At 36.9% G+C, this 12,602-nt stretch overlaps 1 protein-coding gene across 2 annotated transcripts in view; it reads left to right on the top strand.

Annotated features, from left to right (window-relative positions):
* LOC124162078 (tyrosine-protein phosphatase 10D) overlaps positions 1-12,602 on the top strand; it is a 283,105-nt gene that overhangs the window by 251,211 nt on the left and 19,292 nt on the right. For both annotated transcript variants that reach the window (XM_046538438.1, XM_046538437.1), the window contains exons 5-15: positions 507-610; positions 864-966; positions 1,667-1,835; positions 1,992-2,176; positions 3,186-3,286; positions 3,681-3,849; positions 5,311-5,433; positions 5,535-5,672; positions 6,380-6,485; positions 7,771-7,934; positions 11,841-12,200. In XM_046538438.1, coding sequence (XP_046394394.1) covers positions 507-610; positions 864-966; positions 1,667-1,835; positions 1,992-2,176; positions 3,186-3,286; positions 3,681-3,849; positions 5,311-5,433; positions 5,535-5,672; positions 6,380-6,485; positions 7,771-7,934; positions 11,841-12,200 — 1,722 coding nt within the window. The remainder of the gene's footprint in view (positions 1-506; positions 611-863; positions 967-1,666; positions 1,836-1,991; positions 2,177-3,185; positions 3,287-3,680; positions 3,850-5,310; positions 5,434-5,534; positions 5,673-6,379; positions 6,486-7,770; positions 7,935-11,840; positions 12,201-12,602) is intronic.

Here is a 12,602-nt window from a genome sequence, read left to right as displayed (position 1 = left end):
GTAAAACGACGCTTAAATAGAAGCATATGAATTTCAGTCACAGCTATTTTTTTCTCTATACTTAACTTTATTTCTCTCACTATCAGTATTACTATGTACTACATACTCTCTCATGCCATGTGAAAGATTTGATTCATCAGTTCTTTAAGTAACTTTTTGTGTTGAAATTTAAAATTCTCTTCATCTCATTTAAAATTAATTCCTTGTGATAATTTTTCCTAAATTTTTACATAATATATCTAAATTTATATTTTGGGAAAAGTTTCTGACTACCATAATTTTTTGCATAATTTGCGATAAATGAAGTTTAATTTAATTTTTAATTGGCCCCCTTGGTATATATAAAAACATAGGGCAAGTCAACTAAAGTACATATTAAAGTGTCAACCTCTGTGTGTCCATTAGTTTAGATTGGAATTATACATATCCCATTCTGTGTTTCCTAATTACACTCTTCAGTTGTCTTGGAGACTTGGCTTTTCACAAATTATGTTTCTTTTTTTCAGAGCCAAATACTCCAGGGAAGTTCATCGTATGGTTCAGAAATGAAACTACCCTCCTTGTACTTTGGCAGCCTCCATACCCTGCCGGAATATTTACTCATTACAAGGTAAAATTGAAATGAATCTGAACTGATGGAAGGAGAAGAGGAACTGATTGATTCTGATTTTTTGGTGTATGAAAAGTATTTTATACCGTCAATATTAATAATTGTATGTATAAATGTATTTTTATTTATATAAAGTTGCATAATGTTTTCAATATTATAATATAGTTATTGAAACGGGTGATATAAACCCTATAAAAAGTTAAATTTGGGTTCAGATGAAAAGAATGCTTATATCCTTATTTTCCTGTTACAGGTATCTATTGATCCTCCTGATGCTCTGGAGAGTGTACTGTATGTAGAGAAGGAAGGTGAACCTCCGGGACCAGCTCAAGCAGCATTCAAGGGACTAGTACCTGGTCAGTCATATTTATTCCTCAACTTGCTCTAAAGTGTTTTAAGTGTTAGGATCAAGTTTGCCATTCTTAATATCTTCGCATGGTAATATTTCTCATTACCGACTCTTTTATTTTTCTTATTCCTGTCCTATTGAGTCTCCCGTAACATTTAGGATTCAGTCTTGGAATTCTCTCAGGAACCATCCTACTATACTTTATCCGTTGAAATTAGTTCTTAAAAGACATCCAAAAATAGGTATTATGTCTGAGTACGGTCATGCAAAAATTTATGTGCAAAATCCATCAACTATTAAGTTTGCTGAAGAGACATGAATGATAATTTTAACCCGTAGTTTTTATTCAGTGAAAATGAGAGAGCTATTTCCTGGCTATACATGTAATATACGTAATAAAGGTAATAAGGGTGATAAAAATATTTTCCTAAGGAATTGAAGTTACCACACCCTTGTGCTTAAATACTTCTTTAATGATGTTAGGATGATAACTGTAGTATGTTAGGATAAAACTGTATGTATGTACCTATACTGGTTTACGCATTGACCTGCTGCTAGCTGATCAGAGGGGAAAGGGTCACTTTTATTTTTTCTTGATGACTTAATATTTTATGAGCAATATTTACCTAATGGCCGTTTAAGGAAAATATTGGTTATGGCATTGCCATTTTATGTGGAACTCATGGTCAATATCTTTTGAATTTTAGGACGTGCCTATAACATATCAGTTCATACTGTGAGTGAGGATGAGACGTCTGCACCAACAACTGCTCAATATAGAACAGTGCCTCTCAGACCTGTGAATGTGTCATTTGATCCATTGTACATCACTTCAAGGTCATTCCAAGTCGAATGGGAGCCTCCAAATGGGATCAGGTAATATTTATACTTGCTTGATTTTTCAGTTTTGCATATCTAGTGTGCATCCAACTTTCCTCGGCTACATGGGAGATTGCACATTTTGTCTATACGTATTACCATTTATGAATTTTTAGAAAATGTGTAATATTTGTCTTCTATATTTTCACACAGCGAGTTTGATAAGTACCAAGTGTCCATCACTGTTCGGAGGCAGGCGCCCATTACTCGGAATAGGGAAGAGCCAAACGTCTGGGAATTCAGGGAAAACTTGGAGCCTGGACGAACGTACCAGGTGGTGGTGAAGACTGTTTCTGGGAAAGTTACCAGTTGGCCGGCCACAGGAAATGTCACTCTTAGTAAGTATAAACATAAGGATTTTATAAAAATGATGCATGCACTAGAAATTAAATTTTTTCTGTGCATGAGCCTTGTATCGGCTCGTGCAAGTATGTATATGAAAACCCATCTAACATAAGTATGTGTAGTGTATTTTATTTCCATGGATGTGCTCCCTCTTCAAGTTATAATATATAATGCACAGGTAGATTTCACATTGCCAAAATGCATACCATGACTCTTTAAGAGAGAGCATATCCATGGAATGCATGCATATCTTACATATGTACATATCTAGTATATACATACCTACATCTAATATAGGTATGTGTATACATATCTTCTCATAACTGACGTTATTTGGAATATCATATGTTCTTCTAGAAAATGCATTTGAGGTAAGCCTTCTGCTTGTTTTTTTCTACAAAATGAAGGTGTAAGTAATAGCCATTGTTTAGAAGGTGTTGCCTTATGCCATCCTTGTCAAATTAAGGATGATAACTGATGGCCTTTGAAATATCAATCCCCGTAAACATCTTAGCCTGGAAAAAATTAATGACATTGCATACATAATTTTAACCATAATTTTTAAATCCAGATTTAAGCTTGATTTATGTATTTGCTTGTCAATTTCATACACATTTTGCTGTTGTAATATACACATGCTTTCCGTAGGCCAGTGAAAAGTTAATAAATAAAAAATCTTGGAAAAAATGTACAAAAAGCATCATTAGACTGGTATCCTATTAAAAATAAATTTCAGATCTGGAATTGGACAATATGGAACATCTCTTCATTGGAAAAAATTGGTTATGGTATGGAATGCTATACGAGTTTGCTCACAAGTTCCAGATTTGACTGACCAATTTTAGGTCTGATTTTAATTGGGAATTGGTGTGAAATTATTGATGGGGGAAGAAATAATTCTGTGAGGTAGTTAGCCTCATTATTATAGCTGTTCTGAGAACTTGTTGTGACCAAAATATGCATGTATATTGTGAATTGAAAATAAGTCTATCTTTTCCTTAGAACCTTTGCCGGTGCAAGACCTCTCCTCGTCCATTGATGATAGAGGTGCAATAAAAATATCATGGGTTCCGGACACAAACAGTTTTCAAGAGAGATATAAGGTACCTGTACTTTTTGATTTCCAATTTTTACCATCTGAGAAAATATGTACATATATTAATGCAATTACTTATGTCTACATGTAACACAAATTTTTCTCTCTGTGTTTATAGAGATTAAATTCCTCTGTATATTATATTGTTATGCAAGAAAAAAAATATTTGGCAAAATATCCATATTATTTATATTCCTGAATTAATCTATGAATTAATGGGATTTTTTAAAAATTTGGTCTGACATGTCGTTCTTTGGTGGATTTTATCTCAGCAGTCATTGTTTTAATAGTTTTGCATGGGGCAATCTCTTGTTGAATGGGTGCAAAATATAAGGAACATAAAATTTGATTGATGAGGAGAAAGTTTGTGTGGACTCATGTCTCTTCTTTTTTACCTATAGATCAGTTATTATGAAGTTGAAACCTTCAATGGAGACAGCAACAGCATATTTGTTGAAGGTCCACCTGCTTATCTTGAATCTCTGTTACCAGGACGTAACTATTCAATTACAGTCCAAGCTGTTAGTGACAAAATGGAAAGTAATGAGACTTCTATATTTCAAGCAACAAGTAAGTACTATTGCAAGTAGTTAACCTAATTATATTTGTTACCATACGGTTGAGGGAGATCATTTATAAACATGATGGTGAAGGAATGGGAATAATCAAATAGTATTCAAGATAGACTGGTAATCCACTTTCAGTTCATTTTATCACATTCACTTGTTGTTCATTCACCCCATTTTTTCGTGGACTTCAGAGATTTATTATGAAAATATTAATTTTATGTCCTCATCTTGCCATTGTTTTCTCATAACTAAAAATTAAGTTCACCAATGAAAATTCTGACGTCGAGTTAAGTATTATCAAATGTCCATGATATGTATCCCTCCCTTCCCCATTGACCTTCACCATATTGTGCCATTTTCTATGTATGTCATTCAGGCATGTTCCTTAACTATTGTTTTTTGAGGACTGTGCGTATGGTATGCTCTATCAGTTGATTCATGTAGTAACATAGAAACATATAGAGATCAATCATCAACCTTTAACTCCAGAGCTTGATAGGTAAAAAAGAGCATTCCCCAAATATTTTTGCTGTAAAAGTTTTATTTTCTTCCTTTACACTGTGATGGTGGCAAACAATGCAGGTGTGATCTTGGGACCCCATTCAGTGTGATGCTTTTCTGTTGCCATTTGTTGATTTGGCCCTTTTCTCTCAGTTAATGCAAAGTTTATGTCCACCAGAGTAGTTGTAAAAAAAATCACTGTAGCCGATGGCTAATTGGTACAGGGATGGATGCAGAATCAAATTTGTGGTGGGCATCTTGACCAGGGTTCGGGGATAATGGAATACTCCTTGGCAGAGGGGGGTGTTTTTACAGTAGTGAGTGCTACGCTTTACGATAAATACAACTCAAACTTCTCTCAAGTTTGGAACTTGTTGTCATGCATTTGCATTTGCCCTCCATTTCATTCCTTCACAAGGATACAAAAACTATTAAACTAATAGAAATTTTAAAAAAATAGATAAAATTTGAGGAGGGGTCATAAACCCTTTAACCCCTCACCCCTAAATCTGCCGCTACTCATGTTCACTCTCATGAATGCATTTAAGACATTTCATTTTCATCTTGCTGAAGACTGTTTGTACAATGTTGGGCTTTATTAATAGCACGGCTATCGATACTCTAATTGAGGCAATAGCCACTGGGGGGGATGTTCTGGTTTTCTAGGCGAATCAACAGTGGGAAGAGTTCACATGTTTCCCACAGTGTCCAGGGGTTGATTGGGTCTGACTTTTCGAAGGATAGTCTGTCATCTTCTCAGGGTGAGAGGACCATCCACTTGATGGTCATTTGAAGACGATGGCAGACTGTCTTCGAAACGTTGCTGTAGATCAACCCCTGAACACAGTTGGAAATTCAGAAACTCTTTCTATAATGGGGCATTGAGGGTTCACATTTCCACCCTCAATCTGCCCCTGACTAAACAATGTTTTTATTATCAATATCTTTTTTTCTTTTTCAGGACCCTCTTCCCCGATCATCGAAGATCTTCGCCCAATGTTAGAGGGTTTGAACATATCTTGGAAATCTGATGTCAACTCACGGCAGGAGAAGTTTGAAGTCATATACAGAAGGAATGATACTGGTAAAGAATTTCTATTTCCACTTTATTTCTGAAGTTGCTCTTTTTGTCACCTTTTTATTGACCTCATATTTTGACATGTATTTCTCATTTTGGCTTTTTAGGAGAAGCAGTTACAAATATCACCAAAGATTCTCTACTGATACTTAAGAATTTATATCCTGGTGCAGGTTATGATGTCAAAGTATTTGCTATCAGTCATGGTTTACGCAGTGAGCCTCATGATTACTTCCAGGCAGTGTGTAAGTACTTACATTGAATCATTTTAGAGCTTCTCAAAAGCCTTACTTTAATCAATAAGTTTTTATGCGTAGACAATTTATGAGAGTTTTTATTTTACTAAACACTCCATGAAAATTTTATGCATAATTTCAAAATTTATTGAAAGCTTTTTGTGGACCTGTAAATACATGACTAAGTAGAAATCCATTTAGCAAATTGTTCTGAAATGGAAGTGAATTTCTGCCCAAAATTTTGTGATCATGTAAAAAAATTAGTAATCATGTATACCTTGAAAAGTATGGTCACCCATTCTACACTGGTTCCACAAACTTTTCCATTTTACTCTGTATTTTGTTTGAAAAATTTTAATGCTAACTATATTTTGTGATCCAATCATCTAAAAATACAGTCAAGCTTTGATTACCAATTTAAATGTTTATAAATGGATGTAATAAATTTGAAATCAATTATAGTTAATAACTTAAATCATAATTTTAAATAATATGAGAATTAAATGTTTTATTTCTAAACTGGTGAGAATTAGCAAAAATGTCTCATCAGTTCTGGTATCAATCCTACTTATTGTGCTCTATTAAATGGTTAAATACTATCTTTCCATGTTTGCATCATAAAGTGCCTATATTGGATTTGTTTGAATAATGTATTCAAATCGTTATTCAAAGTGATTCTTTCTTTCCGTAATTTCATCATATTTATCTCCTTGCAGACCCTAATCCTCCCCGGAACCTCACTATTGAGAAAGTCAACAGCAATGCAGTGCTCATTCGTTGGGAGCCTCCTCTGTATTCACTATTTTCAGAGTACGCTATCCGGTAAGAAGATATAATTTAGTTCTGAAGTTGAGCTCATGATTTATCTAGAGGGTTATTTTTTATTCTTGTCTTGCCATTATTTCAATTGGTGGCGAATCCAGGATAGGGACAAGGGGGGCTAAGAGGAGGGTCTGTGGGATGACCTCCTAGAAGTTTTTGGGGTGTGGGAGGTTACAAAAATGTTGTGAATTTTAAGGCTTGTGATAACAGTTTAAGGTTATCTCATTACTAATTTTTCAAAGAATAAAGTTTTTAAAACAACATTTTTTTGTACATTTTTAGTAGTTTTACCTCATGGTAAGTTTCTGTAATGTATTACATTTTTATTCCTTTTTTATAAAAAGTTGAAACATATACCTTTAATCCAAAATTCATATTAGCTCATAAATCACAAATACAATTGTCCTCAAGAAGAAAAATTGAGTGGGATGCCATTACATGACTCCCTTTGTTTTCTCGCATCATCAAGAACTGTTGTCCTTCATTACATGACTCTCATTATTTTTCATGTCATAAATTAGAATTTAACAAGGTCCATTTCTATTTTATGTAGCGTACATTCGATCCGCAATAGGGGGGCCATTGCTCCCCTGCTCCCTGGATCCGCCACTGATTTCATTGAACTCAAGTTTAGCAGTAGCTGTGAATCTTTTGTTTTCCATCATTTTCTCTGAGTGAATGCCAATATTCAATGATGTGGTTTTTTGCTTTTTCTTTTGCACCAATAGGCATGTTAATTCTTCTCTGTCAAAAATATGGTCATAACATTAATATTGCTGTAGTTGCTTGATTTTTTGTTCAAAGTTTCATTATTTTGATTATTTTGTGTAAAATGGTCAGATCCGCATTAGTTTTATTATCACTGACTTCTGTGTATTAAATTCATGTATGAGAAATATTTGCTGCATGCCTAGTCATCACCACTTTGCTTCTCCCATTTGTTTATTTATTATTATTATTTTTTGAGTGTGTATGCACAGCCAAATTCTGGCTTTTGAGACAATATTATCTTGGTACAATATACGTTTTTACAGTTTCAGCAGTGTTAATTGCCTGCATAATTTTTGGATTTGTCGCGCTTTCCCAATATAAGTTTTTGGAAGATATGCTCCAAAAATGTTTTGTCACTTATGTACACTTTGGTAGTTCAGATGTTGAGACCTTTCAGAATATTTGTCTGAATTGGGTGTGCTTTCAGTATGTTTTCCATGCTGAGTTTTTGTTTATGTAACAGCACAGCTGGTTCATTATGTTTGAATTAAATTACTTTACTCCCACCTTACAGCTATCGGACAGAAGAAGATGGCCGATGGGTGAGGCTTCCAGCAGTGAGAGATAATGAAGCAGAAGTCACCGATATGATTCCTGGAGAGAAGTATGTCGTTCAAGTTAACACTGTGAGCTATGGTGTTGACAGCATTGAGCCTCAAGAAGTCACTCAAATCATCCGTAAGTGCTGGGAAATATTGCATGTGGAATGTGTATAATTCCCAACCCTTAAAATTCTTCCTATTCCTGCCTACCCAGTTGTAAAGTACTTTATTTCAAATATCATGTCAGCTAATTGGTATCTTCTACAAAGTTAAATTGAGTTAAATACACCCCAAAATTATGTCAAAGAGCATCTGATGATTGTATAGCAGTATTTAAAATTGTACTGTAGAAGTTTGCCAAGAGTACTCAAGGGCAAGTAATTGAGTACCCAGATGGTAATCGAGCAACCCAGAGGGATGCTCAACAACCAAGGTACATATATAGGTCCTCCATTATTCAGAAAGGTACTTAGTGGCCACCTACCTATTTGTGAGGGTATGCAATTTCCCAGAAGAATGCATAATTAAGCAGCAGTTTTCACTGGGGTATCCATGTTGTATTTGTTGAGGTGATTAAATTATCATGGAGGCATTTAACCCATTCACTGCGACTGGTAAGTTGTGAAATTGTGCAAGTAATGAAATTTTTTTCTCAATATTTTAATTCATTTAAATGCCCTGGCGAGTGGGGGGCCCCATTTGTGATTGCAGTGTACTACCCTGTCACTTGGCGGGATCCATGGTGAATGGGTTAGGTATCTGCCTCATATCGGAAGGCTTTTGCTTACTTGTCCAAGTATTGACATATTTTTCTAAGTACTTGCGTACCCAGAATATCACATAGGCTTTCAAGTATCTGCCTTGGTATTCATAAACCTGTACCTGAGATCATTATGTATAATTCTTTGAATATGTGCCTTTACTATGATCGTTATCAGCGGCTTTCGGGAGCAGCTGCGTATTGCACTTTGTCATGCAAGTTGAGCTTTCCCGGCCATTGCATCATTAGGCAATGAATAAAAAATCAGAAAAATGTTGTCAATTAATGTACTCGTCAACCCTCCTCACTCCACCGGAGTGGTGGGGGAGGAGGGCGATGCTGACGTCAGAAGAACTCAGCCTTGTCCTCTTTGTGGCGAGCGGACTCTTCCCCATTGTGGTGAATCATAGCTGAAACCATGTTGGAAACATTGTCACCATTGTTTCTTCTGGAAGATTCTCTTCCACGTCTGGCTGAGTTTAACGCCTTCAACTCGGTTGAAATTCTGGGGGCATTTCTCAATTTCAATTGCCTCCCAAATTAGTCTTCTGTGATAAAATTTTTCTTGGGCTAACACCTGCGTTTCGTCGATTAAAATTTGCTGTCCATCTTCCAAGTAAGCATGCTCAGCTACAGCCGACTTCTCTGTGTCACGATGTAATATAGCCCGTTTGTGTTCTTTTATACGGGAAGTAACAGAACGCCCTGTCTGCCCGACGTAAGATTTCCTGCATGAGCATGGGATTCTGTACACGCCTTCCCTGTTCAGAGGATGTAGTCAGTCGCTAGCAGAAGGAAACAGGTCACTTATCTTCTTGAATGCTTTGTGCCACATCACGATGCCTGCTTTCTTCGGCACGAGAGAAATTCTCTCCAAATTTCCCACGACATATGGAATAGTGGCATAGGCCACTGGCTTGTTGTTTTCCCTCTCTCCACGCAGTCTTGTGATGTGTGTTTTTCTGGAATTCTCGTGTGGCGATGGATGAAAGTTTCGGAATAGCCATTCCATCTGAAATTTTCCTTCACGTGATCCTCTTCTTTCCTCAGAGCGCAATCATCAGAAACCACTCTGGCCCTATCAAGGAATGTTTTGATGACCGATGCTTTCTGTTGCGGATAATGGTGGGAGTACGCATGGGGGTAATGGTCCGTGTCGGTTGCTTCTCTGTAGACAGCGTGTCTCAGGGATACGTTGATGCCTCTCTGCACCAGTGCGTCTAAAAAAAGGCGATTCTCCATTCATCTCTATCTCCATGGTGAATTGGATGGATGGATGGATGCTGTTGAGATGACCGGCGAAATCTTTTAGCATCTCTTTTCCATGTGGCCATATAACGAATGTATCGTCGACATATCTAATCCAACAAGATGGTCCTAGTTTGCTGGAGGCCAAGACGTCTTCTTCAAAATGTTCCATGTTTAGGTTAGCCACAATGGGTGAGAGGGGGCTCCCTATAGCTGCTCCATCCTTTTGCTGGTAAAATTCTCCATCCCACAGAAAGTAGGTGCTCCTCAGACAGAAATCAGCCATTCTTCGTTAAAACTTTCGCGGGTGCTCGTCATGTTGAATTAAAACTTTTGGGCTATGTCGCCGCGTCAGATTTTGGGTGGCCCCAACGTTTCCCGACCGATGCTGGTCGCTTTCTCAAGGGAATCTGAAGAGGTGGGATTTAAAATTGGTATATATAGGTATACGTGTCAGGACACGTATATAGGTCGTGTACCTGACACGTATACCTATATATACCAATTTTAAATCCCACCTCTTCAGATTCCCTTGAGAAAGCGACCAGCATCGGTCGGGAAACGTTGGGGCCACCCAAAATCTGACGCGGCGACATAGCCCAAAAGTTTTAATTCAACAAGAAATCAGCCAGTTTTGGAAAATCCGTCGGAAGTCTGAATTTAGTGAGCCTTTTGATGTCTACAGACTCCTTCATGGGAACCTTTGTGAAAAGAGAAACAACGTCGAAACTGAGGATGTCATTGTCAGAGATTCTCGTTTGTTTCAAAACTTCGATGAATTCTTTCAAATTCTTCACGCAGGATCCCGTCTGTTCGATGAAGGGTTGGAGGTGGTCGGCAAGATAGCGTGCTAATGCATAGGTTGGCGACCCTATGCAGCTGACGATAGGACGGAGTGGTGCTCCTTCTTAGTGAATCTTCAGCAGCCCGTAGAGACCAGAAGGTCTGGCAGACGAAGGCAAAAGATGAAATTGGTCTTCGTCAGGGATTGAAGAGTGCTTAATGAGATCCCTTACTTCCCGTTCAATTTTGGCAGTCAGGCCCTTCTTCAATTTTTCTTATGTCGGATCCTCCAACAGTGACTTTATCTTGGCCTGGTAATCCTTTCTGTTGATGATTACCGTTGAATTCCCTTTGTCGGCTCCCAGAATGATGTCACGATTAGATTGCGATTACTATGATCGATCTAACATACGGCATAGTCGGTATCCGTATCATGTTCTCATAGTAGGGGTATGAGGTAGACCATCTTGCATCTTCTCTGTCCATCAGGTAGAGAATGCCACGTTAAATCCTTTTTTAAGGGTGCAGATTGTGTGCCATGGCTTCTAAGGTACAGTAAAAGATACATTTTTCTTCAGACCTCTGATAGTAAATAAAGGACGGTCAAGCTAGAAACATGGAGTAAAAAGAATTTTCATGATTTTAAAATCCCCTGCTACTCTGGGATTCAGTTGATTATTCTGCCATTTTGGGTATGTAACTCAGACTACATGTGCATTATGTTGTTACCACACTTCATTGCAGTCAAGGAGGCTTTTAGGTGACCATCCAGAATGATTTTAATTTTAAATCATGGGAATTCTTTTTATTATATGCTAGACGAATGCCCATAATTTTTAGGGGCCCGTTAATAGATCCAAATGATAATGTGGTTTTTGCTTTCCTTTGGTGGCTGTTACCATGCCACTACTGTAAGTAGTATAAGTTTATATGGTCAACTATTGAAATCTTATTCCACCGAGTTGAACTCAAAGACTTTTTTTTTTTTCATTTTTTTGCCTCTTAAAATAACCAGCCAAAAATATTTTGTTTAAATAGAGAATCATGGAATAACTTATGGTTTTCTACAAACTATATGTATGTATGTTGATTCAATGTCATTTCCATATGTCAATTGTACTGAATCATTTTGGCTTGATTAATATATAAACCCAAAAATATGTAAAATCTTTTGTTAGTAGAAAACGGGTCCTTGAATTGATATTGTTTGAGTTGATGTTCAGCATTTTATGTAGCTTACTTATCTTCCAGATCCCAACCCTGTGACCAACATTAAACCATATGTGGATTCTTCAAATATTACCTTGGAGTGGATCCGTCCAGAGGGGCGAATAGACTACTATACGCTTACATGGTTACCATTAGAACCATTGGTGAGGAAGGAAAGCGAAGCGGACAGTGAAGAGGGAAGCCTAGCGCGTGTGAGTGAAGAGGTTGTGGGTGGTGGAGGAAGCCGTAATATCAGTGGCGATGCGGGATCATCTGATGGGTCTCACGTGAAAGTCAGAGCCATTGTTGGGGATCTCATGCCGGGGGTCAAGTATTCTTTTGGGATCTTCACATCCTCGTACAGCCTGAGGAGTAACACCACCATATTGGAGGCCAGGTCTTGTAAGTATCATACTTAAGGTTTGGACCTTGTATGTTCCATGGTTTAATTTATGGTTAAGTCTTCTAGACCTCATTATAATTAATTACCAGAATAAAATATTTCATTTTACCAACTTTATGAACTCCTGTTATTCCTTGGGGTTTTGATACATTATAATGAAATTGAAAAAGAAGCGGACAATCAGTATGAGTGATCTCATGAAAACAGAATTATATGCATATGAAAAAAAGGATTAAATACATTTTTAAGTATTTCAAAGTGAGCATGCTGATTAAGATCTTCTCATGTTCAAAAACATTGTCAAAATGAAGTACATATTTTATTTATAGATCTGCACCCTAAGAAATCTTTTCTTCTTTTAATGCCTTAGCCAATTTTCATATGATGATTATGTTTTAATT

The sequence above is a fragment of the Ischnura elegans genome, chromosome 7 (assembly GCF_921293095.1).
Source record: "Ischnura elegans chromosome 7, ioIscEleg1.1, whole genome shotgun sequence".
NCBI lineage: Eukaryota > Metazoa > Arthropoda > Insecta > Odonata > Coenagrionidae > Ischnura > Ischnura elegans.
The sequence above is the reverse complement of the archived record's forward strand: the minus strand, read 5'-3'. Positions and strand labels throughout refer to the sequence as shown.